Below are 24411 nucleotides of genomic sequence, written 5' to 3'. Positions count from 1 at the left end.
ATTTGGTTCTCACAAAGGGGATTATGCCACAGTGCCTTTGGGACCAACCTTCAATGTGAAAGCAAGGTTTTTAAGTACAAAGTTCCTTTTCCTACACCACAGGCAGCGCCCAGAGGATGGGACTCAGGCATAAAGAACACAGGATGACTGCCAAATCTTTCACTTTCTCTAAAGAGTCCTCCATCTGTTCCTGAAAAAGGTTGTCCTTATGTAGAATAGGTGCTCGAGTTCTTCTTTTTAACCTTCTGTCAGAAGCTAGAGACCTGCAGACAAGTTCTGCTCTCACCGCTATCTCACCCGCATCTAAGGCCACATGCTCCTAATGCTGGGACAGGCCCACGCATCCTTCCTATAGTCATTTAAGTTCATGATACTTGTCATGGGGAAGGACTCTGACAAAACCAAAGGGCTATTTTCCCAAAGGTTATACCCGCTCTTTGACCATGAAACCCTGGCAGGCCACGACATGAATGGCTGCAGTCATTGACTGGTAACCTCTTAATACAAATGAATTCTAGCATCAGAGTTCAAGGTGCGTTTCCTTAGTCTTCTGTCTGGCCACATCCAAAGCTATCATGACAACCAAGCTCCCATTGGAAAATATGTGATGACCTTGAAAAGAACAAAACTTTTTCTGAAAAATCTTAGAGACAGGACAGATGAGGTGTCCTGATATATCTTCATGAAATGGTCTGAAGTAGGGTGCAATGGAGCAGGAACCTTCTGAGAGCAATTGTGATCTGTGTAGATGGCTGGAGTGGCGCTATTTCAAAATCTGCCAATTTAGCCAGCTTTTAAAGAAATTAGAGGAAATAGAAATATATTTGGCATCAGAAGACTTGCCCAGTTCTCCCCAGTCCAAGTAACAGCCATCTCCCTGATCATCACCCTGCACCCATTCAGGTGACAATTGATTAGAGTGCCAGAAGCTTCAAGACAGTGTCTCAGAAGGTGTCAATTCTGGTTGCACTAAGATCTTAGGCACAAGATAACAGGAATACCAGCACTAGGGTTAATGCTCTGTATATCAACAGAGCAAAACACACTCCAACTGTGTTGAGAATTCTGACAAGTGTCAAAGATGGTATTGCATCCCTCAGGACAGCCTTGGAGATAATCTGGAGCAATTTAGTAAGGTCCCTGGATGCACATCGCAGAGTCTCACACTGGCTCTGTCTCCTGAAAGCTAAACAGAGTGATAAAACCAGAGGGTTTGACGCAGAGCAGCCAGGAGTCAAGGGCCTCACCAGAGATACACCTTTCTGTGCCCATTCCTGATGTTTCTTATGTGGTACCTCATTAGGCAAACTGGGGCTGAGTACAGTCAACTCAAAGTGCATAGGTGAATCTTCTGTTTCAGAAGGGATGTCACAGGATGCTTTGGTGATGAAAGCTAACCCAGTGAGCTCAGAGCAAGCTGTACTAATGCAGGAAGTGCCAGCCCTGAATCCCAGTGCTCAGAGGCTGAAATTGGCTCAGGCTTACAATTAAATGATTTCTCCTTTGAAGCATCCAGTTCATCCTCATATAGAGACAGTGCACAACTCTTGATTGGGGAGGGGAGGGGGAGCACAATTTAAATACTGGGGAGGACGCATGTGACTGCCTCACATGTTGCCTCTGAGCTGAGGAGTAGCAGCAGAGCCATGAGCAGCAAGGCAGCAGGCATCAAGTGCCTCGGGGAACATCTCATGACAGCCAGCGCCCATGGGCAGGAGCCTACTCTAGGGGATGTCACCAGCCAGCACTGGGCTCCTTTGAGGACGGGGCAAGAGCACGTCAGCCGCGCGGCTCAGACCTGTGTCGTCCACCCTGCCTAGGGAGCACTCGACCATGCACCCCACAATTTGAAAACCTGTATGGTACATAGAAGGCAGAAATTTGGGGAAGTACCTGACCCTGTATCCCCACCACCATCACACATACTGCCTCTGGCCTCATATCAATCTTATAAGGGTCTCTTAGAGGGGTCCCTCAGTGAGAGTCTGGATATGATCCCCATAATATTTGACTGCTCAGGTGGTATATGTAGACAGTTTAACACTACTGCATACTATTCTTAACTCTCAGAGGATACAGTTAATCTGTTCATTCATTAATGTCTTTCCCAAACTAAGAACAGGCTTTTCTTGAAGCTGCTCAGCTATAGGATTAAGAAAATGAATGACACCGAGAGGAAACACAGAGACCATGCAAGAAGTTTCACAGTTGAACAAAAGCAGATACTTCAAAACAAAGTAAGGGAGCCAAACTACCGAAATGTTGATGAAAAGCTGAGAATCACTGAGTGATTAAAAAAAAATCAAGAATACTTAAGTACCAAAACAACACCCTCAGACAAGTGCGCCAAAAAAGTCAATACTCAAAGAAGAGGCTGAGCTGCAGAACTGAAGTTTGCCCTAAGGTCAGAACCTGATGTATACTTGTACCAGTTACTATTGCCCTTAGGGATTATAAACCTTAAGTGCTCGGGAAGCAGACAGGTCTTGAGCTGGAGAGCGGATACCCAGCAGTGAGAATCCTGCACAGGTAGTAGTTTTAGAAGTACAGGTTCTAAAATAGAACCCATTATTCAAGTTAGTGATGCTAACCATCTTTATAGATGAACATCTCACAATATATACAGTTGCATAATTCTGAAGCCATTGGGAGCAGTAAAGTTAAAAATATCTCCTAACATTTTATAGCTTACTAAAAGTTACCGAATAGAGGTATCGTTGGTTGAATTGTTGCATAGCTCCTTGTAGTTGGTTACGTTGAGACTGCCACTGCTCAAAGTTCCTGACCGATTCCATGGTTGGTCGCTGCCATGTTGTTGTTCTTGTGTTATGATCCACATAGTAAACTCTTCCACGATCATCAACCCTTCTTTCCCAGCTAACAAACAAAAATACTAATATGTTAATAGTTATATAATTTTCAGTACAAAGTACAAAACTAATTTTCTGTGGTACACTAAATTCTTAGCTAATGTTTCAGTTCCAACACAGAGATGAGAGATAGGCAGCAGTTTTAATTTCTTCTGTATAACACACTGGTGTTCTGTTTCTGAGACTTTATGTAAATTTCTAGAAACAATTGTTAGCCTTCCAAGGGAAACAAACAGTCTCAACCATTCTTCTGCACAGCGAGACCAAAAAGGTCATAAAATAAGTACTCTAAATTTAAACATTAAATAAAAGGATAAATAATTCAACATTATTAGCAGCAAAAGATCAGCACAGGCTATAGATGTGCCACCAACATTCACATAAAAGTAGCTATGATGATCCTGATCATTATCTGGTAAAGATTTATGCTTTTTTATTTTGTTTTGGGGACAGGAGGTATTGCAATACATGTGTGGTACTGCTTTTATGAACTTCTGATTCGAAAAAATACGAGCTGTACAATGATATTTTTTTCATGTAATTACAAAATGCAATAAAAATACTTTTTGGTACTAATGTAAGTAAAACATTCAAAGTAGTATATAAACTCTCATTACCCTGGTGGTAAAGGCTGTGGTCTTTCCCATGTCGTAGTTCGTGTGTTGTGATCAACATAATAGGTTCTACCATGAGGATCCTTTCTCTGTTCCCATCTTAAACAAAAGACATGTCTTTAAACAAAAAACAACACGAAAATGTTGCCTTCCGATTAAATTTTCAGACAAGCAAAAAAAAAAAAAAAAAAGTCTGCTAGTGAACAAATGGGTTATCCAATCCCAGTCCTTACTCTAAAGGCTAAGGGTCAAATTTGCCCACTCACAAAAGGCTTATCTTATATGAATTCTTCTTACCTTCCACTCCTGGGGAATTTTGCACCAAAAAATTAAAAATTCTGCAAAATGCTGCATACTTTGTGAAAATAATACAATATAATCACACCAGTTTCAATTGTTTTGATAATTTATTTAACCAACAACACAGAAAAAATCACAACTATTCAGCATTTCCTAAACACATGAAAGCTCAGTCACAAACACTTGATAAAAGACGGTTACTCACCTTTGTAACTGTTGTTCTTCGAGATGTGTTGCTCACATCCATTCCAGTTAGGTGTGCGCGCCGCGCGTGCACGTTCGTCGGAAACTTTTTACCCCAGCAACTCCAGTGGGCCGGCAGGTCGCCCCCTGGAGTGGCGCCGCCATGGCGCCCAATACATATCCCTGCCAGCCCGCCCGCTCCTCAGTTCCTTCTTGCCGGCTACTCCGACAGTGGGGAAGGAGGGCGGGTGTGGAAAGGATGTGAGCAACACATCTCGAAGAACAACAGTTACAAAGGTGAGTAACCGTCTTTTCTTCTTCGAGTGATTGCTCACATCCATTCCAGTTAGGTGACTCCCAAGCCATACCTAGGCGGTGGGGTCGGAGTGAGAAGTCGCGGCATGGAGCACTGCAGTTCCGAAGGCCGCATCCTCTCTCGACTGCTGTACCAGGGCGTAGGGGGAAGCAAAGGTGTGGACCGATGACCAGGTCGCTGCCCGACAGATTTCCTGGATGGGCACACGGGCAAGGAAAGCCAGCGACGACGCCTGCGCCCTGGTAGAATGCACAGTCACACGGCCCGGAGGGACATGGGCCAAGTCATAACAGGTCCTGATACAGGACGTAACCCACGAGGATAACCTCTGGGAGGAGATAGGAAGCCCTTTCATACGGTCCGCTACCGCCACGAAAAGCTGGGGGGATGTGCGGAAGGGTTTGGTCCTCTCTATGTAGAACGCGAGAGCTCTACGGACATCCAGCGAGTGGAGCTGCTGCTCCCTGCCTGAGGAGTGAGGTTTTGGGAAAAAAACCGGGAGGAAAATCTCTTGGTTGACGTGGAAGGCTGAGACCACCTTGGGTAGAAAGGCAGGGTGTGGTCTAAGCTGCACCTTGTCTTTGTGGAAGACCGTGTACTTTGTCCTCGGCTTAAAGGCCTTACAGATGCGGCACTTGTCGGATCTGTGCGATTCCCCGAGGCACTTCAGGCACGCTTCGTGGGGATCGCTGGTAGGCATGGGCTTCTTGCAGGCCGCACACTGCTTGAAGCCCGGCGAACCAGGCATGAGCCCGGTGCCGGGTGCCGGGAAGGGCTAAGCCCCCGGCGAAGAAGTACTTTACAACTAATTAACTTAACTATCAACTTAAACTAATTAACAACTATAATGAAACTAGAGATAACGATAGATAACGATAGATAACTAGGAGAGCTAGGGACGTGGAGGACAGCTATGCCGCGCTCCACAGTTCCAACGACCGACACGGCGGTAAGAAGGAACTGAGGAGCGGGCGGGCCGGCAGGGATATATATTGGGCGCCATGGCGGCGCCACTCCAGGGGGCGACCTGCCGGCCCACTGGAGTTGCTGGGGTAAAAAGTTTCCGACGAACGTGCACGCGCGGCGCGCACACCTAACTGGAATGGATGTGAGCAATCACTCGAAGAAGAACTAATACTCTGCATTCCAGTTATAATCCTGCATTTGAATTTAAATTACATTACAGAACACCAAAAAACAAAAAAGTAGAATGTCATTTTAAATTGCTCAGACTTTCATACATGAAAGTCATACAGTTTTCCTAATTATTGTCCTGGACCTGGCTGGGTACTTTGGGAAGTGCTTGCTTCTGATTGTCCTGACATCCTGACATTTTATTGACTGCTTGGTAACTGTTTTATTTGCCCTCAAAGTTTGTTTTTTTTAATGGGTACATAAAATAAATTCTGAGCTGTAATCTAAGTCCATTGTGTCACTTTGACACAGGAAAAAAGTCAGAATGCACATAGATCTTCCTCGCTGATTCCCCTACTGTCATTTATAAGGCTTTACATCACTCTGGCAATGTAGGGGCCTTAAAACTTTTACAATTTTTATGCTCCTGTGAGAACTGATGGAGAATGGGAACAGTTAATAGAATAGGAACAGTTAACTAACAACATTAACCATATTACTATGCAAGCAGGCTGCTACATTTCTGCCTTGCAGAAAGAGCCTTCCTTCTGCATAATTAAAAAGACCTATGTCTCCACGCCTCCAGCAAGCCGCGGTAGCGAGCGAGAAGGATAGAGTCTCTCTTGCTTGTTGGCAGGCATGCATGCCCAGCCCAGCCCCCCCCCCCCCCCGACAGTAATCAATGTCTCCACCACAGGCACGCATGCTCACCCTCCAGCTTCCGTCCAGGACACATCACACGATCCATTGTTTACAGTCAAGCCCTAAAATACAATCGAATTTGCTCCAATCCTTCAGACAGAGACAAATACCTACAAGATCTTTATCAAGCATTCTTAAAACTACAATACCCACCTGGGAAAGTGAGGAAACAGATTGATGGAGTGAGACAGTTGCCCAGAAGCCACCTACTATAGGACAGGCCCAACAAGGAAAACAACAGAACATCACTGGCCATCATGTACAGCCCCCAGGTAAAACCTCTCCAGTACATCATCAACGATCTACAACCTATCCTGGAAAATGATCCCTCACTCTCACAGACTTTGAAAAGCAGGCTGATCCTCACTTACAGACAGCCCCTCCAACCTGAAGCAATTAATCACTAGCAACTACACACGACACCACAGAAACACTAACCCAGGAACCAATCCCTGTTACAAACCCTGTTGCCTACTCTGTCCCCAGATCTACTCCAGAGACACTATCAGAGGACCCAACCACATGAGCAACACCATCAGGGGCTCATTCACCTGCATATCTACTAATGTATATGCCATCGTGTGCCAGCAATGCCCCTCTGCCATGTACCTTGGCCAAATCGGACAGTCTCTATGTAAAAGAATAAATGGACACAAATCAGACATCAGGAATGGTAACATACAAAAGCCAGTAGGAGAACACTTCAATCTCCCTGGACATTCAACAACAGACTTAAAAGTAGCCATCTTTCAACAACAAAAAAAAACTTCAAAAACAGACTTGGAAGAGAAACTGCAGAGCTACAATTCATTTGCAAATTTAACACCATTAATTTGGGCTTGAATAGGGACTGGGAGTGGCTGGCTCAATTCTCCTTCTCTTGGTATTGACCCCTCCTCATCAATTATTGGGAGTGGACCACATTCACCATGAGTGAATTGGCCTTGTCCACACTGGTTCTCCACTTGTAAAGTAACTCCCTTCTCTTCATGTGTCAGTATATTTATGCCTGCATCTGTAATTTTCACTCCAAGCATCTGAAGAGGTGGGTTTTTTTTACCCACAAAAGCTTATGCCCAAACAAATCTGTTAGTCTTTATGATGCCATCAGACTTGCCGTCGTTTTTGTGGATACAGACTAACAGGGTTACCCCTTTGATACTTGCAGTTTATATAGAACCCAAGAAATAGAGTATGAGTAGTTCAAATTATTCCTTTCAATGTGCACTACATTGCATTTATTAATAATTTTATTTATGATGGTGCTTATTCAACTAGCTTTTAGGTCCATGTGGAATTTCTCAGTGTTAACTACTCTTGACTGTCTGCACCGAAGAACAACACACACAAAATGCATTCCACCCGTGACAATACCAATGATCCTACCCAATCTCTAAGGAGAACCTGCACACATTCGGGTACCTGGTTGGGAAAGACTGTTTCTGAACAGTGAGCACCACTCATACTACATTCATTTTTATATTTATTGATTTGACTTTAGTCTCCACATTCCCTTTCCCACTTGCTGTAACCCAAACTTTATTAAAGCAAAGTAACAATTTCACAACAACTTTGTCCATATTTTCTTGCATTAAACTTTTCTTTCATCAGCAAGCACCTTTAGATGTTCTCAACAGACCTCCTCTCCAGCAATGATCAGACGCCAAGGAGAAAAGTGGACTGTACGTAATCATATATGCGTATTCTGGATTTGTGCATCTTTTCAGCACCAACATCAGGTTATGCAACTCCCACACCTACTTTGAAAATGCCACTGGGATACCTACCACTTGGCCACATTCACAGTGCCCACATGCACACAAAAATGTTATGTTCCGACACAGGTGCACCAAGGCTGTTGAATGCACTAAAGCCACCTTTCTGAAAATCCTTTATTCCTTAAATTCCACTGATGCACTTGCTGTCACTCTAATTATGTGCTTATAATACTTTGAAATTTTCAGGCTAAACAATTTCCCCCCAATACTAGACTATATTTGTTCCCAATCATCATCCTTGTTCATATCCTTTTATCTTACTATCATGTTAACTTAGCTGAAAAATGTAGCAAAACTCATGCTAATTGCAAGATTTTGCACTATTATTTATGCAAAGTGTCTCTGCAGGTCTATTAGACCCCTACAAGATATGAGAAGCTGCACTTGGAAAATCATCACTTAAATTACGGTAAAGTCCAAATAAAATTATTACTGATTATTTACATATCAGGACTCGAAGCACAAGTTCAATGCCTGTAAGTACTCAATTCTCTAAAGGTCAACTTTTTAGACTGCAAAACCTAAGTATATAAACTATGCACTCAGGGAATCACATGAAGCTGAGGAACTGCAAATGGTAAATAAAGATGAGGAGAGGGGAGTTATATAACACAATCTGGAGCACTTGGTAAAGCTGGACCTGTTCAAACAACATGCATTTTAATACAGCCTTTCATACATATTGAAACAAAGAATACTGTTCATACTTACAAAATGTGAAACTGCATCTTAGAAAGCAGTGGCTCTGAAAAGGCTTAAAGGGTCATAGAGGACAAACATGATGTTGTGGTAAAAAAGGCTAATATGATCCTTGGATGTGTAAACAGGGGCTTAGCACAAGTAAGAGCAGAGCAACGATTTTACTTCTGTATATGGCACTGGAGAGACATACAGTTCTGGTGAGCACATTTTAAAAACTATACTGAAAAAATGGAGAGGGTGATTGGAAGGCTGGATAAAATGCCTTAGAGTGAGAGACCTAAAGAGTAAAATCTGTTCAGGTTATCAAAAAAGAAATTGAGAGGTGACTTGATTACAGTACATTCATAGGGAGAAAATACCAGGTACCAAAAGGCTCGTTAGCTGAGAAAAGATATAACAAGAACCAATGACTGGAAGCTAAAAAGGGACAAATTTTAACAGTGAAGGCTGATTAACGAACTACCAATGCAAGTGTTGGATTCTTCATCTCTTGAAGTCTTCAGATCAATACTAAATACTTTTCTGGAAGGTATGCTTAAGTCAACACGCAAATTATTAGACTCAATACAGGGGTAACTGGGTGAAATTTAAGGGCCTGTAGTATAAAGAGATCAGATTAGATAATCTCATGGTCTCTCCTGGCCTTAAAATCTATTTATGGAATTTTCACCTCCAACCAGCAGTAACTAGCATTTAGGCCACTTCAAAACCAATACTAATGACTTTGTAGAGCAGTTATCCTGTCTCTTTCTCCCACCCCACACACAGAGTGTTTTGAGGTCACTGGATATGACCGCATTGATCCACTGGACACATCACTACTGTTCTACAGCACATACAACCCTTCTTCCTCCCACTAGCGGTGTGCAAAGCTTCAGTGGAGTTTCATCACCCTAAACAGGGTCACCCCCAGAACTGTGGCAGTAGTCATACAGCTAGAGAAAGAACATAAGAATGACTCTATAGCCTCGTGGTTAGGGTTCTCACTTCGGGTGTGGGAAACGCAAGTTCAAGTCCTTGCTCCAAAGACTATTTATTTATAAAAAATGGAACAACTCCAACAGGACAGACTGAATAAGACCCACAACAGAGCATCCCATCCCTTAGCACAGTAGCTAGGACACTGTCCTGCAATGTGAGAGACTCAAGTTCAAATCCTCTCTCTAGCATTCCACGAGAGCACTCTAACCACTGGGCTAAAGGTTATAGAAGGAAGATCCCCCTCATACCTTCTGGTATTTTGTGAATCTAGCCCAGAAACTCAAACTTAGTCTAACTCATTTCTCCACATTGAACAAAGAGCCCAGAGGACAAGACTGTGGCCACGCTGTTTAACCACAGCATTAGAAGTTTTATGTTAACATATATTAAGAAGTGTGGCAGAGGTTCAATTCAGGAGTACAGGCAGGATGTCTTTGCGCACCCAAACCCATGGGGTATGATGTGACACGTCTCATGTAAAAGTGCAAAAGCATTAGCTGGAGATGGGGCTTCCAATGGAGGCACCCCTGTCCTAGTGGAAGCATGGTGCAGAGAGGAGCAAGTAGACCCCCTGTAGCTTATTAAGGCACCAAACACAGGAAGCAGGGGATAAGGAAGTAATGAAACTGGCTAAGTGCAAGGGGCAGAGTGCACTTTTAAGTATAAGTCTAAGTTCCACTGAAGCAGTAATCAATAGATCGGGGAACAACAGTAAATAAACATTGCAACTGAAGTAATATTTTCCACTCAAGGAGACAACGTATTTCCACAAAAGTTAAAAATTCCAGTTATCTTATGTTTTAGTATGTCCTTAATATGTGCTTCAGTTTCAGTTAACTTCAGTAAGCACCTCTCAATTCTCGTTTGTGAAGTCATGTGACAGCTAATAGGACAGCTTCCGTGTTAATGCAGTAGTTGCAAGCACCATGACTAACTTGGAATTGCATAATTTCTATCCTTTTTACACATACATACACCCCCGCACCCCCTTTACAATGTTATTTGTATTCAGAACATTTTGGGGACACAACTCCACATACCCCTGTTAATGTCTAAAGTATTTTCAAGATATTTTTACTGCATTCTCTCCCCCAGACACACACACTTCTTGATCCCTATATATGTAACAAGCTTAAAAAGTAGATGAGCAAGGAACTATGTCCCAAGTGTGGAATAAGTTTTAATATCTCAAATAAAGATTCTTTTTGCCCAGAATGTCTTGAGGCTCTTCTATATAAGTCATATCACTGTTTCAGCAAACGAGCAGCCTGTTATTAGTTTCTGGCACCAAAAGCTGCCACCCCAGTTAGGACTGCAATACCGCAAAACTATTTTAGATCAAATAACTATGTCTCAGCCAACTGGACTGTATTTGGCAATCCAGAGCCGTAATAAAATCTGTGTCTATATATAAATGTGTTCAGGCCACATAGGATTAGATCATATTATTAATTAAAACCAAGCCCACATACCCTGGTGGCAAAGGTTCTGTACTGGTACTACCAGTCTGCTGTCTCACAGGTTCCCCAGATGCACTTGAAGATTCCCTTGGTTTTGCTGCTTCTGCAGTAGTGCTGCTTCTGGTATTAGAGGATTCAGAGTTTGTGGTAGTTACAGCTTCAAGTCCAGCAGACACAATGGGAACTGTAGAAGATGTGCTGTTTTCGGAGTAACTAATTGCGTCTGTTGTGTTAGTGCAATCTGTAGACATGGGGGTTTCTACAGAACCCATAAAAGCCTCAGAGGCAGAATTATCAGCTTCCAGTGCAGATGACGATGACTCACCATTAACTGGGAAGTACAAAGTAAAAACATTTTATACAGCAGATAGCTTTCTGATACAATTTATTTTTAAATGATAAACATGATGTAAATTTCATCCACTGACAGAAGAAATGCATTTTAAGGTTACACCTTCTAAATTCTAATGAGCTAAATAAAATGGAACAGAAGGCAGCTTCTTCAACGAAGGTGGTGCTTCCCCTACCCGTATTACAGACCTTTAGCCAATCCCCAATTCATTGTGAGCGTAAGATAATTTACTTAAACTCTAGTTTATATACGTAAATAAACGAAGGCTGGTTCCTTGCAACCAGAGTTCAAGATGACTCTGTATATTCACAATATGGGTAAAGCGACCAGTGAAGCCTAACGGTAGAACATTCTCCAAGCATTACCTGTTGGAGCGCATGTGTATCCTCTCCTCCTTCCCTCAGTGTCTTTAAATGTTCTGATGGCAAAGCTATATAAGGAAGCATTGTGCCCACTACCACCTCAGTTCCTTCCAACTGCTGACCCAGAGAAACCAAAATAGAACCGAGGAAGAAGGGAGGATGAGCAGGAAGTATGAATGTTCAGAGTCATCTGAAAGAAATAACGATTACCTATTTTTTGTAACTGTTGTTTTTCAAGATGTGTTGCTCATGTCCATACAAGTAAGATGTGCAGACTTGGAATGGATCTGACAAGCATTCAAACAACTCTGGTTACAAGTAACCTTCATTTCTTTTTTGAGTGACTCCATATATTCCCACTTAGGAACAGTTTGGCAAGGAGTGCTGAAAAACTCAGGAGGAGGGAACAGACTTGAGCAGGGGGTTGGAGTAGATGACCGCCTGAGGTCTCTTCCAATCCTAATCTTCTATGATTTTCTATGATTATTAAAAACAATTGAAGCACTACTCCACCAAATCTAGCACTCACTCTTCAAGCCAAATCCAAAGCATAATGTTTAGTAAACAAAGTGACTTCCAAGAAGCAGCCTTACAGATTTCCCCAATAGGAACATGTTTAAGACAAACAAAAGATCCTGCCATGGCTCTCATTGAATGAGATGTCACAACTTTAGGCATAGTGACTGCTGCTAACTTGTGGCATTTAAGGAAACACAGTTTCATGCAACTGGAAATCTGTATCTTAGCAGATAAATTGTAACCCGTATGATTCTTAGTAGAATGAACAAATAACCAGAAGACCTAAAATCTTTAGTTCTATTTAAACAACCGTGTTCAAAAGTTGTAATCAAAATGAGGCACTAGATCCTCATCCTCTTCCTCAGACAAAGTGTCAGGCATCACTCTCTGAACTGCAGACAGATCCGGTGGAACTGGATCCAAAGATTTCTCAACAGTCAGATCCTTGCCAATCAGAATTTCCCTACTCCATCCATAAGGTAGATGACTTAAGAACACTAACTGCAAAGCCCAATAAAGCCACAGAGCCCAGGACTACCAGTCCCTCTAGTAGTTGGAATCCAGGAACATACCTATAGGACAGGGGTGGGCAAGCTATGGCCCGCAGGCTGCGTCCAGCCCATCAGAGTTTTTAATCCAGCCCTCGAACTCCGACACTCCCACGTGGGAGTTCGGTCAGCGGCTTGCTCTGCTCTGCCGTTCCCGCCTGGGAGCAGGGTGAGCAGCTTGCAAACCACTCCCCAGAAGGAGCACCAGGCAGATGGGGGGAGCGGGGCAAGCTCCCAACCCCGCTACCCGGCTGGAGCGCTGGCGGAGTGGGACAAGTGATGGGGTGGGCCTGGATGATAAGTGCATGGGCCAAGGCCTGCCCAGGCCCAACCGTGGCTATGCCCCTGGCGCGTGTCTTTTCTGATTTAAAAAAAAACAGTTGGTGTGGCACCTCTTTTGAAAATGAAGCCCTGCATGAAGTGCATGCAATCTTTAAAACAGAAGTTTGAAATAAGGGCAGCAGTTAGGATTTTCTTTTCCCTTTCAAAAATGAGCGCTGCAAAAAAATAAAAAAGGAAAGGACAGCGAGTGTCAGGTTTTCAACAAAGAATAGAATGCAAAATATTTGTTCACAAACCTGAACTCAAAGGCTGTATGCTTGATTTATCAGGAAAGCATCGCAGTGTTTGAGGAGTAAAATTTGGATCGCTATTTTTCAACGAAACATCCTAATTATGGCAGCAATTTAACAACTGAGGAAAGGGCAAGAAACACTGAGAAACTCACCACAAACCTGAAAGCTCAACAATCTACAGTTCAGGAAGCCATTATAAAGGCAAGTTACGTTCTGGCGTTTAAAATTGCTAAACAAAATAAGCCTTTTGCTGAAGGGGAGTTTTTGAAAGAATGTATGGTTGATGTTGCTGGCATGCTGTGCCCGGAATACCAAAACAACTTTAGTTTGTCATGAAGAACTGTTACTCGCCGAGTAGAAGTGATTGATGAACATTTGACTTCTGCATTGAACAAGAAAGCACAGGGCTTTATATTGTTTTCATTAGCTCTCGATGACAGCACTAACATTAAGGACACAGCACAGTTATTGATTTTTGTCAGAGGAACTGACGACAAATTTAAAACCACAGAGGAATTTTTATCAGTGGAATCAATGAAATGCACAACTAAGGGATCGGATTTATACGAGACAGTGTCTGGTTGTCTTGAAAAGCTGAAGCTCCCCTGGAGTAAACTGGTAAATGTAACCAAAGATGGATCACCAAATCTAACTGTGAAAAATGTAGGACTTTTTAAAAGAATTCAGGACAAAATAAAAGGCAACCCTGATAAAGTGTGATTTTTCTGTACTGTATTTATACATCGGAGGCCCTCTGCAAAAATGTCCTGGACTTTGATCCTGTTGTTCGCATAGTAGTGAAAATAGTGAACTACGTTAGAGAGAGGAGCTTAATCATTGGCAATTCATTTCTCTTCTTGAAGACACGGATGCTGAACACCAGGACTTCATCATACAAATGTCCGCTGGCTCAGCTTAGGAAAGGTATTCCAATGAGTATGGGAGCTCAGAGATGAAATTTGCACTTTTCTGGAGATATAGGAGAAAGAAAATTATTTCCCTGAATTAAATAGTTCAAACTGGGTGTGCAACCTCGCTTTTAGTGTGGATATGTTGGCACATTTAAATGAATTTAATGTGAAGCTGCAAGGAAAGAATGTGTTTGTACATGAATTGAATTCTAGTGTGACATGTTTCAAAGTCAAGTTAGTTTTGTTTTCAAAACAAATTAAGGACAAAATGTTCACTCACTTTTCAACACTGAAATACTTGGAAGTGTCGCCAGAGCAGACAGAAAAGTACAGCAAAATTTTGAGCTACTTGCACAGAGAATTTTCTCATCGATTCTCTGACTTTAAGATAGAGAAGACACTAATCAATTACACTGATCTCCAGTGAGATTCCATCTTGAAGAAAAAGTACAATTCAGAAAAACTGGATGAGTTTTATGTCTCCTTGAGTGAAACAAAGTTCCCAAATATCCATAAGTGGCACAGAAAATCCTTGTTTTGTTCGGCTCCACTTATGCATGTTAACAAACATTTCCCCTACTGAATTACAACAAATCTCACTACAGATAACAGTTAACTGACCAGCATCTCAGCTCAGTATTGTAGATTTCCACAATGAGAATGACTTTGATGCCATTGTAAAGAAGGGTGAGCAGCTGTATTGTTCACATTAATCAAAGAGGGCATGGTAAGATTGGTTTAATTATTGTAATACGTTGTTATGATGGTATATTTATAATAGTAAGTAAGGCTTTATGTTTTTTTCCCCACTAAAATGCATCTTTAATAAAGTTTATTTGAATAAGTATTCTTCAGAGTTAAATTGTTTAACAATAACATTGCTTAATTATGGTTTATTTTGAAGCTAAAATAGTTTGAATATATTTTGGTTATTGCCATGGTCAAATGGAGAAATACTGATGATTCAACAAAACTGATTACAGATCATAAAGAAGACAGCAATAAACATGAAAACGACCAGACTTATGTAGTGCAGTAGTGTTGATTTTGAAATAAACTTATGTTGTCCCTGATTGAACATGAATTATTAATTTCATGAGCATTCATGGCCCACCACACAATTTCCATACCCAGATGTTGCCCTCAGGCCATAAAGTTTGCCAACCTCTGCTATAGGATGAGGAAGTACAAACTGTCCAAAAGACTGAGGTCAGTCAAACTTCAGTTACATAAATCTGGACAATTCAGGTCTTTCGACTCCTCCTCTAACTGTGGATCCAACCTTGGATCTGCTATGGATCTCACAAGAGGATGCAGAGACATAAAAGATAAGAGGGATCTGCCTGGAGGTCCTGTTGGAGTCTTAGGAGGAGGGGGCAAAGATGGATCTGGAAAAAGACTGAATATCTTCTATTCTACTCATCTTTCTAAGTGAACGGGATTTAAAAATCTGAACTGATGAAATCCCTCTCTTCCTCTCCTCCAATGATCTCATATTCAGGTCTGATGATCAGATCCTGAACAGTGAACATCTGCCATGACAGTAATGGTCTTCAGATTAGACATCAGCACAAGAACAGGAATGGGCAATAGTGGCAGTCTTACAGGCTTAAGCATCATTGGATCCAGAGAGAGGTTCAATTTCATAACCCTTGAACATGAAGCTGACATAACCTTATTCCCAGATTCTGGACCTTAGCGTCCAAAATTTGGGGGTTAGCATGAAAACCTCCAAGCTTAGTTACCAGCTTGGACCTGGTACTGCTGCCACCACCCAAAAAATTAGAGTGTTTTGGGGCACTCTGGTCCCCCTGAAAAACCTTCCCTGGGGACCACAAGACCCAAATCCCTTGAGTCTCACAACAAAGGGAAATAATCCTGATTCCCTTCCCCCCTCCAGGTGCTCCTGGAGAGATACACAGACACAAGCTCTGTGAAACTACGCAGAGTGAGTCCCCCTCTCCGTTCCCAATCCTGGAACAAAAGCACTTTCCTCTTCACCCAGAGGAAATGCAAAATCAGGCTAGCAATCCAACACACAGCTCTCCCCTTGATTTCTTCCTCCCACCAATTCCCTGGTGAGTACAGACTTAATTTCCCTGAAGTAAAGAAAAACTCCAACAGGTCTTAAAAGAAAACTTTATATAAAAAAGAAAGAAAAAATACAAATGTTCTCTCTGTATTAAGATGATACAACACAGGGTCAATTGCTTAAAAGAATATTGAATAAACAGCCTTATTCAAAAAGAATACAAATCAAAACATTTCCAGCACTTATATTCATGCAAATACCAAAGAAAAGAAACCATAGAACTTACTATCTGATCTCTTTGTCCTTACACTTAGAAACAGAAGACTAGAAAATAGAACTACTTCTCCAAAGCTCAGAGGAAACAGGCAGACAGACAAAAGACTCAGAGACACACTTCCCTCCACCCAAGGTTGAAAAAATCCGGTTTCCTGATTGGTTCTCTGGTCAGGTGTTTCAGGTGAAAGAGACATTAACCCTTAGCTATCTGTTTATGACACGCCCCCCAAATTGCAGACAGTGGGGAAGCTCACTGGCGGCAATTTCCTTCTAGAACTTGAAAATAAACAGATTAATACAACACATGCACCTTTACATATACTACTAAGTATATAACTAACAGACTTTTACATTTTAAGAACACTTTTTAACTACTGGATTCTGGGAAACTCTCACGGGAGAGTGCATCAGCAACTTTGTTAGAAGCTCCTGTGATGTGTTGAATTTCAAAATCAAAATCTTGGAGAGCTAAACTCCACCGAAGAAGTTTCTTGTTGTTCCCCTTGGCAGTATGAAGCCACTTTAGTGCAGCATGGTCAGTTTGTAGTTGGAACCGCCGTCCCCAAACATATGGGCGTAGCTTTTCCAGGGCGTACACAATGGCATAGCATTCCTTTTCACTGACTGACCAGTGACTTTCCCTCTCAGACAGTTTCTTGCTGAGGAACACGACAGGATGGAAGTTGTGATCTGTTGCTTCCTGCATGAGTACTGCTCCTATACCACGCTCAGATGCATCCGTGGTTACTAGGAATGGCTTGTCAAAGTCCGGGGCCCTGAGTACAGGGTCAGACATGAGCGTTGCCTTAAGCTGGGTAAAGGCTTTTTGACACTCATTAGTCCACTTAACGGCATTTGGCTGGGTCTTTTTGGTTAGGTCGGTCAATGGGGCAGCGATTTGGCTGTAGTGTGGTACAAATCGCCTGTAGTATCCGGCCAAGCCTAAGAAGGATTGGACCTGTTTTTTTGACCTTGGGACAGGCCACTTTTGGATAGCATGCACCTTGGCCTGTAGGGGGTTTATGGTTCCTCGACCCACCTGGTGCCCCAGGTAAGTCACTCTGTTTTGGCCTATTTGACACTTTTTGGCCTTAACAGTTAGTCCTGCCTGCCTGATGCGCTCAAAGACCTTTTCCAGGTGTAGTAGGTGTTCTGGCCAGGAGTCTGAAAAAATGGCCACATCATCGAGGTAGGCAACTGCGAATTCTCCCAGTCCAGCTAGTAGACCATCTACCAGCCTCTGGAAGGTGGCGGGCGCATTTCGAAGGCCGAAAGGAAGGACATTGAATTCATACACCCCCGCATGGGTGACGAATGCTGACCTCTCCTTGGCGGGTTCATCTAGCGGTACTTGCCAGTACCCCTTGGTTAAGTCTATTGTAGAGATGAACTGGGCACGTCCCAACTTTTCCAATAGCTCATCAGTGCGTGGCATTGGATAGTTGTCCGGACGAGTTACCGCATTTAGCTTACGGTAGTCCACGCAAAAGCGTATTTCCCCATCTGGTTTGGGTACCAGAACCACTGGAGATGCCCATGCACTGGTAGATGAGCGGATTATACCCATCTGTAGCATGTTCTGGATCTCCCGTTCTATAGCAGCTTGGGCATGAGGAGACACCCGGTAGGGTGGGGTTCTGATTGGGTGAGCATTACCTGTATCAATGGAGTGGTATGCCCGTTCAGTCCGTCCTGGGGTGGCTGAGAACAATGGGGCGAAGCTAGTGCACAGCTCCTTGATTTGTTGCCGCTGCAGACGTTCCAGGGTGGTTGAGAGGTTCACCTCTTCCACGCCACCGTCTTTTTTCCCGTCGTAGTAGACACCGTCAGGCCACTCAGCATCATCTCCCTGGACTGTAAACTGACAAACCTGTAAGTCTCTGGAATAGAAAGGCTTGAGAGAATTAACATGGTACACTTTAGGCTTTAGTGAGGAATTGGGAAATGCTATGAGGTAGTTTACAGCTCCCAGGCGCTCTTGGACCGTGAATGGCCCTTCCCATGATGCTTCCATCTTATGGGCCTGTTGCGCCTTCAAGACCATAACCTGGTCTCCTACCTTGAAGGAACGTTCTCTGGCATGTCTGTCATACCAGGCCTTTTGCTCTTCTTGAGCATCCTTTAGGTTCTCTCTAGCAAGGGCTAAAGAGTGTCGGAGGGTGCTTTGTAGGTTGCTTACAAAGTCCAGAATGTTAGTTCCTGGAGAAGGCGTAAACCCCTCCCATTGCTGCTTCACCAACTGTAATGGCCCCTTAACCTCGTGACCATACACAAGTTCAAATGGTGAAAACCCTAAACTGGGATGTGGTACAGCCCTGTAGGCAAACAGCAACTGCTGCAACACTAGGTCCCAATTATTGGAGAATTCGTTGATGAATTTTCTTATCATGGCCCCCAAAGTTCCATTGAACCTTTCCACCAGGCCATTGGTTTGATGGTGGTACGGGGTGGCAACCAAGTGATTCACCCCATGAGTTTCCCACAGTTTTTCCATGGTCCCTGCCAGGAAATTAGACCCTGAATCTGTAAGGATGTCAGAGGGCCAACCTACCCTGGCAAAGATGTCTGTTAGGGCCAGGCACACAGTGTTAGCCCTGGTGTTGCCTAGAGCTACTGCTTCTGGCCATCGGGTAGCAAAGTCCACTAAAGTCAGTACGTACTGCTTTCCTCTGGGCGTCTTTTTTGGGAAAGGGCCCAGAATATCCACAGCTACTCGCTGAAATGGGACCTCAATTATGGGGAGTGGCTGGAGAGGGGCCTTGACCTGGTCTTGAGGCTTTCCCACTCTTTGGCATACCTCACAAGACCGGACATACTTGGCAACGTCCTTGCCCATCCCCTCCCAGTGGAAGGACTTCCCCAACCGGTCCTTGGTTCGGTTCACCCCAGCATGGCCACTGGGATGATCATGGGCTAAGCTTAAGAGCTTCCCCCGGTACTTAGTTGGAACCACCAACTGTTTTTGCGGCTGCCATTCTTCCCGGTGTCCACCAGAAAGAATTTCCTTGTATAAAAGTCCTTGGTCTATAACAAACCGGGATCGATTAGAAGAGCTGAGAGGCGGTGGGGTGCTCCGTGCCGCCGCCCACGCTTTCTGAAGGCTGTCATCTGCTTCCTGCTCAGCCTGGAACTGTTCCCTTGAGGCTGGGGTCACCAGTTCTTCCTCAGACTGTGGACTTGGGCTTGGTCCCTCTGGAAGCGATGTAGGTGATGGGGTTGTTTCCGTTGCTGGTGAACCGCTCTCCGCTGGTGCACCTGAGGGTATTTCAGGCTCTGGCTGAGCCTTTTGGGTATGGCTGTTTTTTGCTTCTGCCAGTTCTGGCTCGCTGGCGCCCTCTGGCGTTGAGTTTGAAGATGTGGTTGCACTTGCTGGTGCTGGTTGCTGTTCCAGTTCCGGGCCTGGGACTGGAGATGCTGTGGCTGTTTCAGTGGTAGGCATGGAATCCGGGTCCACTGCCTCTGTCTGGGTCTCTGGTAACACAGACGGGGCTTCTGTGGACGGCTCAGGAACAGGAATGGGTCTGGAAGCTTGCCTGGTTTGGCTACGGGTAACCATTCCCACTCTCTTGGCCCGCCTCACCTGGTTGGCCAAGTCTTCCCCCAGTAGCATGGGGATAGGATAATTGTCATAGACTGCAAAAGTCCACATTCTTGACCAGCCTTTGTACTGGACAGGCAGTTGAGCTGTAGGCAAGTCTACAGCTTGTGACATGAAGGGGTAAATTGTAACTTTGGCCTTTGGGTTGATGAATTTGGGGTCAACGAAGGATTGGTGGATAGCTGACACTTGTGCCCCCGTGTCTCTCCACGCAGTAACCTTCTTTCCGCCCACTCTCAAATTTTCCCTTCGCTCCAAGGGTATTTGAGAGGCATCCGGGCCTGGGGATCTTTGGTGTGATGGTGGTGTAATGAATTGCACTCGCATGGTGTTCTTGGGACAGTTGGCCTTGATATGTCCCGGTTCATTACACTTAAAGCATCTTCCATCTGATGGTTCACTGGGCCGAGGTGAGTTACTGGAGACTGGTGAGGTTGAAGAGTAGGGTATCTGTGGCTTTACTTGGGTGGTATGGAGGGTCTTTGGCTGTCCTCGGTTGTAGGGTTTATGGTCTGTGTGCCCCCTGGGGTAATCGTTCCCCTTGACAGTAGCTTTTTTGCTTTCTGCCAGTTCCATCCATTTGGCTCCAATCTCCCCCGCCTCAGCGATAGTTTTGGGATTTCTATCTTGTATGTACCGTGTGATGTCTTCAGGAACACCATCCAAGAACTGCTCCATTTGTATGAGGAGGTTCACTTCTTCCAAGGTTTGAATGTTGTTTCCTGTTAACCAGGCCTCATAGTTTTTTGCAATGTAGTAGGCGTGTTTGGGAAATGACACCTCTGGTTTCCATTTTTGGGTTCTGAAGCGCCGACGGGCATGATCTGGGGTTATCCCCATCCTGTATCTGGCCTTGGTTTGAAAAAGTTTATAGTCATTCATTTGCGGCTTGGGCATTTCAGCTGCCACCTCTGCTAAAGGTCCACTGAGGTATGGCCTTAATTCTACCATGTACTGGTCTTCGGGGATGCTGTACCCAAGACAGGCTCTTTCAAAATTTTCCAAGAAGGCCTCGGTGTCATCACCTGCCTTGTAGGTGGGAAATTTCCTGTGCTGGGGAGCAATAATTGGCGCCGGGTTGTTAGGGTTGGCTGGCACATGCAGCCCAGCTTTTGCCATCTCCAGTTCATGTTTTCTCTGTTTTTCCTTCTCTTCATTCTCTTTTTGTTGTTTTTCCATTTCTTTTTGTTGTTTTTCCATTTCTTTTTGGTGCTTTTCCATTTCTTTTTGGTGCTTTTCCATTTCTTTTTGGTGCTTTTCCATTTCTTTTTGGTGCTTTTCCATTTCTCGGCGGTGGGCTGCCTCATCTTCTGCTTGTTTCCTTCGGTAGGCCACCTCTTCTTCTTCTAGTTTTCTTTTGTGTGCTGCCTCTTGGGCTGCCTGTTCTCTTTGGAAGGCTGCCAGTTTGAGGCTTTCTTCCTTTTCTTTCATCTCCATCTGTCGCCTGTGTTCAGCGTCTTTGATTTGTTCTTCGGCGTCAATCCTTGCCTTAGAAGTCATGGTTCCTGTTTTCTTGTGTTGGAGTGCCCTCCGATGTTTATCTTCTGAACTGCAGGCTCTCTGTTGCCTCCTGAAGTCTGCCTAGCAACAGTGCTTTTTTCCTTTTCTCTCTCTAGCTAATGTTCAATGAAGGGAAACCAGAAAAACCACTTTATTTGCATGCATATAGAGTGCTGGTATGACTCTCAATGGGAGTGCTATTGTGTGACAATAGACTGTCAATAGTCTGCTAATGGCTTCTCGCTTAACATGCAAACCACAAACTGCTAGAGAGAGCAGAAAAAAAAAAAATTCTCTCTGGTTCCCTTTTAAAACCAAACTGTTTCTCTCTGCTAAAAAACCCTTAGCAGAGAAAAGAAAAATATAATATTCCTACTGGCTTCTGGATTCTGTCTATCTCCCGCCACTGCCACCATGACATAACCTTATTCCCAGATTCTGGACCTTAGCGTCCAAAATTTGGGGGTTAGCATGAAAACCTCCAAGCTTAGTTACCAGCTTGGACCTGGTACTGCTGCCACCACCCAAAAAATTAGAGTGTTTTGGGGCACTCTGGTCCCCCTGAAAAACCTTCCCTGGGGACCACAAGACCCAAATCCCTTGAGTCTCACAACAAAGGGAAATAATCCTGATTCCCTTCCCCCCTCCAGGTGCTCCTGGAGAGATACACAGACACAAGCTCTGTGAAACTACGCAGAGTGAGTCCCCCTCTCCGTTCCCAATCCTGGAACAAAAGCACTTTCCTCTTCACCCAGAGGAAATGCAAAATCAGGCTAGCAATCCAACACACAGCTCTCCCCTTGATTTCTTCCTCCCACCAATTCCCTGGTGAGTACAGACTTAATTTCCCTGAAGTAAAGAAAAACTCCAACAGGTCTTAAAAGAAAACTTTATATAAAAAAGAAAGAAAAAATACAAATGTTCTCTCTGTATTAAGATGATACAACACAGGGTCAATTGCTTAAAAGAATATTGAATAAACAGCCTTATTCAAAAAGAATACAAATCAAAACATTTCCAGCACTTATATTCATGCAAATACCAAAGAAAAGAAACCATAGAACTTACTATCTGATCTCTTTGTCCTTACACTTAGAAACAGAAGACTAGAAAATAGAACTACTTCTCCAAAGCTCAGAGGAAACAGGCAGACAGACAAAAGACTCAGAGACACACTTCCCTCCACCCAAGGTTGAAAAAATCCGGTTTCCTGATTGGTTCTCTGGTCAGGTGTTTCAGGTGAAAGAGACATTAACCCTTAGCTATCTGTTTATGACAGAAGCCTAATGCAGAGCTGACTAAGGTCTGCAGAGGCCATATCCAAAATCAGATAGATACATTAAATATGACCCACAGGATCTGGCACTTCTAACAGTGGCCATCTTCTACCTCGCCTTTTTCCTTTGGATCCTAGGCAGTCAGAACTGATAACTTAATCACAGAGTCCTTAGCTGCCTACTGAAGAGATGCTACCTTCAATATCCAGCAGGAGGAACTGATGGAACAGGAACAGGAACAAGAGTTGAAACCAAAGAATACATAGATCCCCAGGATCCTTTAGGAACCTTAGCCTTACAAGGCACTCAGAACTGAAACACGCCCCCTAGTGTTTGGATCTTATGATCTTCTGAACCCAGATGTCTTAGTAGCAAGAACTTTGTAAAGCAGGAGCACCTGCAGTCTATTCTGTATCTCCTTGCATACTGTTTGTTGGAGTTTCACACCCAAAACACCCAGAAGGAGAGACTGACCTTCACCAAGGCACTTAAGATGCCTAATGTGAGGTCATCTGATGCCAGGAAGATGACTGGCAGAAGCGCATCCCTTAATGCTGTCTTTTACTTTTTTCTTCAGTTCCACCATCACTGAGAATTGAACTTAAAATTAAACTAACTTATACTACAATCTGCAACAATAATTATCTAAGGCACTTGCCTATAAATCCTACACCTGCACCCCCAGAACAGTTTACTTCTATCTGGTGCAGGTTTTGGAAGAACTGAGGCAGTAGGGGATGCAGTGTGCCATTATACAGCCTTTCATTCAGAATGTTTGAAGACACTGAGGAGAGGAGTAGGATGAGGTACATGTGCACTCTAACAGGGATTGCTTGGAGAAGGTTCTGTTAGACTGCACTGGTTGCTTTATTGCCCACAAATGGGAATATGCAGAGCCACTTGAAGTAGAAGTAACTTTTCAGTTTCCTGGCAGCTTGTTTAGTGGGATAGCAAGATGTGCTCTGTAAACTAGCAGAGGGTGGGCATCTTGCTTCAAGTCCCCAAAGGAAAATTCAAGAGCAAATCGTGTGCAACTTCCAAGTGGTATTGGTTTAAAAGAGAATCTTTATCACTATGAGACTGTAAGAGAATTTTAAAGGAAGAATAAAAGAAGGCTGAGTATGAAAGATACAACTGATAGCATTTAATGTCCACTTGGATAACTTTCTGGGCTCATGCTGCTTGCTTTGTGGCCAAAAGATATTTACAATTTTTTTAAAACTACTAACTCGGCAATTAAACAAAAAATCCATCTCTTAAAGGATTTAATAATGAAAACAGCTACATTTGAAGTTAAAGTCAACAAGTCTATTAAAATTATATTAATTTAAATGTATATTTACCTAACAAACATAGGCTACATAGAACAAGGAATGTATTTTTTACAGTTGCTGTTAGAAGTATACATATTTTTGCGTGTG

General features: G+C 43.5%; 1 protein-coding gene across 3 annotated transcripts in view; it reads right to left on the bottom strand.

The window, feature by feature from the left end:
• WWP1 (WW domain containing E3 ubiquitin protein ligase 1) overlaps positions 1-24411 on the bottom strand; it is a 160459-nt gene that overhangs the window by 75978 nt on the left and 60070 nt on the right. For 2 of the 3 annotated variants that reach the window (XM_030553396.1, XM_030553397.1), the window contains exons 8-10: positions 11053-11371; positions 3488-3601; positions 2703-2877 (exon numbers count right to left, since the gene is read on the bottom strand). In XM_030553396.1, the coding sequence (XP_030409256.1) occupies positions 2703-2877; positions 3488-3601; positions 11053-11371 (608 nt within the window). The remainder of the gene's footprint in view (positions 1-2702; positions 2878-3487; positions 3602-11052; positions 11372-24411) is intronic. The other variant, XM_030553398.1, reaches the window with a different exon arrangement.

This window comes from Gopherus evgoodei, chromosome 2 (assembly GCF_007399415.2).
Source record: "Gopherus evgoodei ecotype Sinaloan lineage chromosome 2, rGopEvg1_v1.p, whole genome shotgun sequence".
NCBI classification, from domain to species: Eukaryota; Metazoa; Chordata; order Testudines; family Testudinidae; genus Gopherus; species Gopherus evgoodei.
Note: the sequence above shows the minus strand (reverse complement) of the source record. Positions and strands in the feature narration are given on the sequence as shown.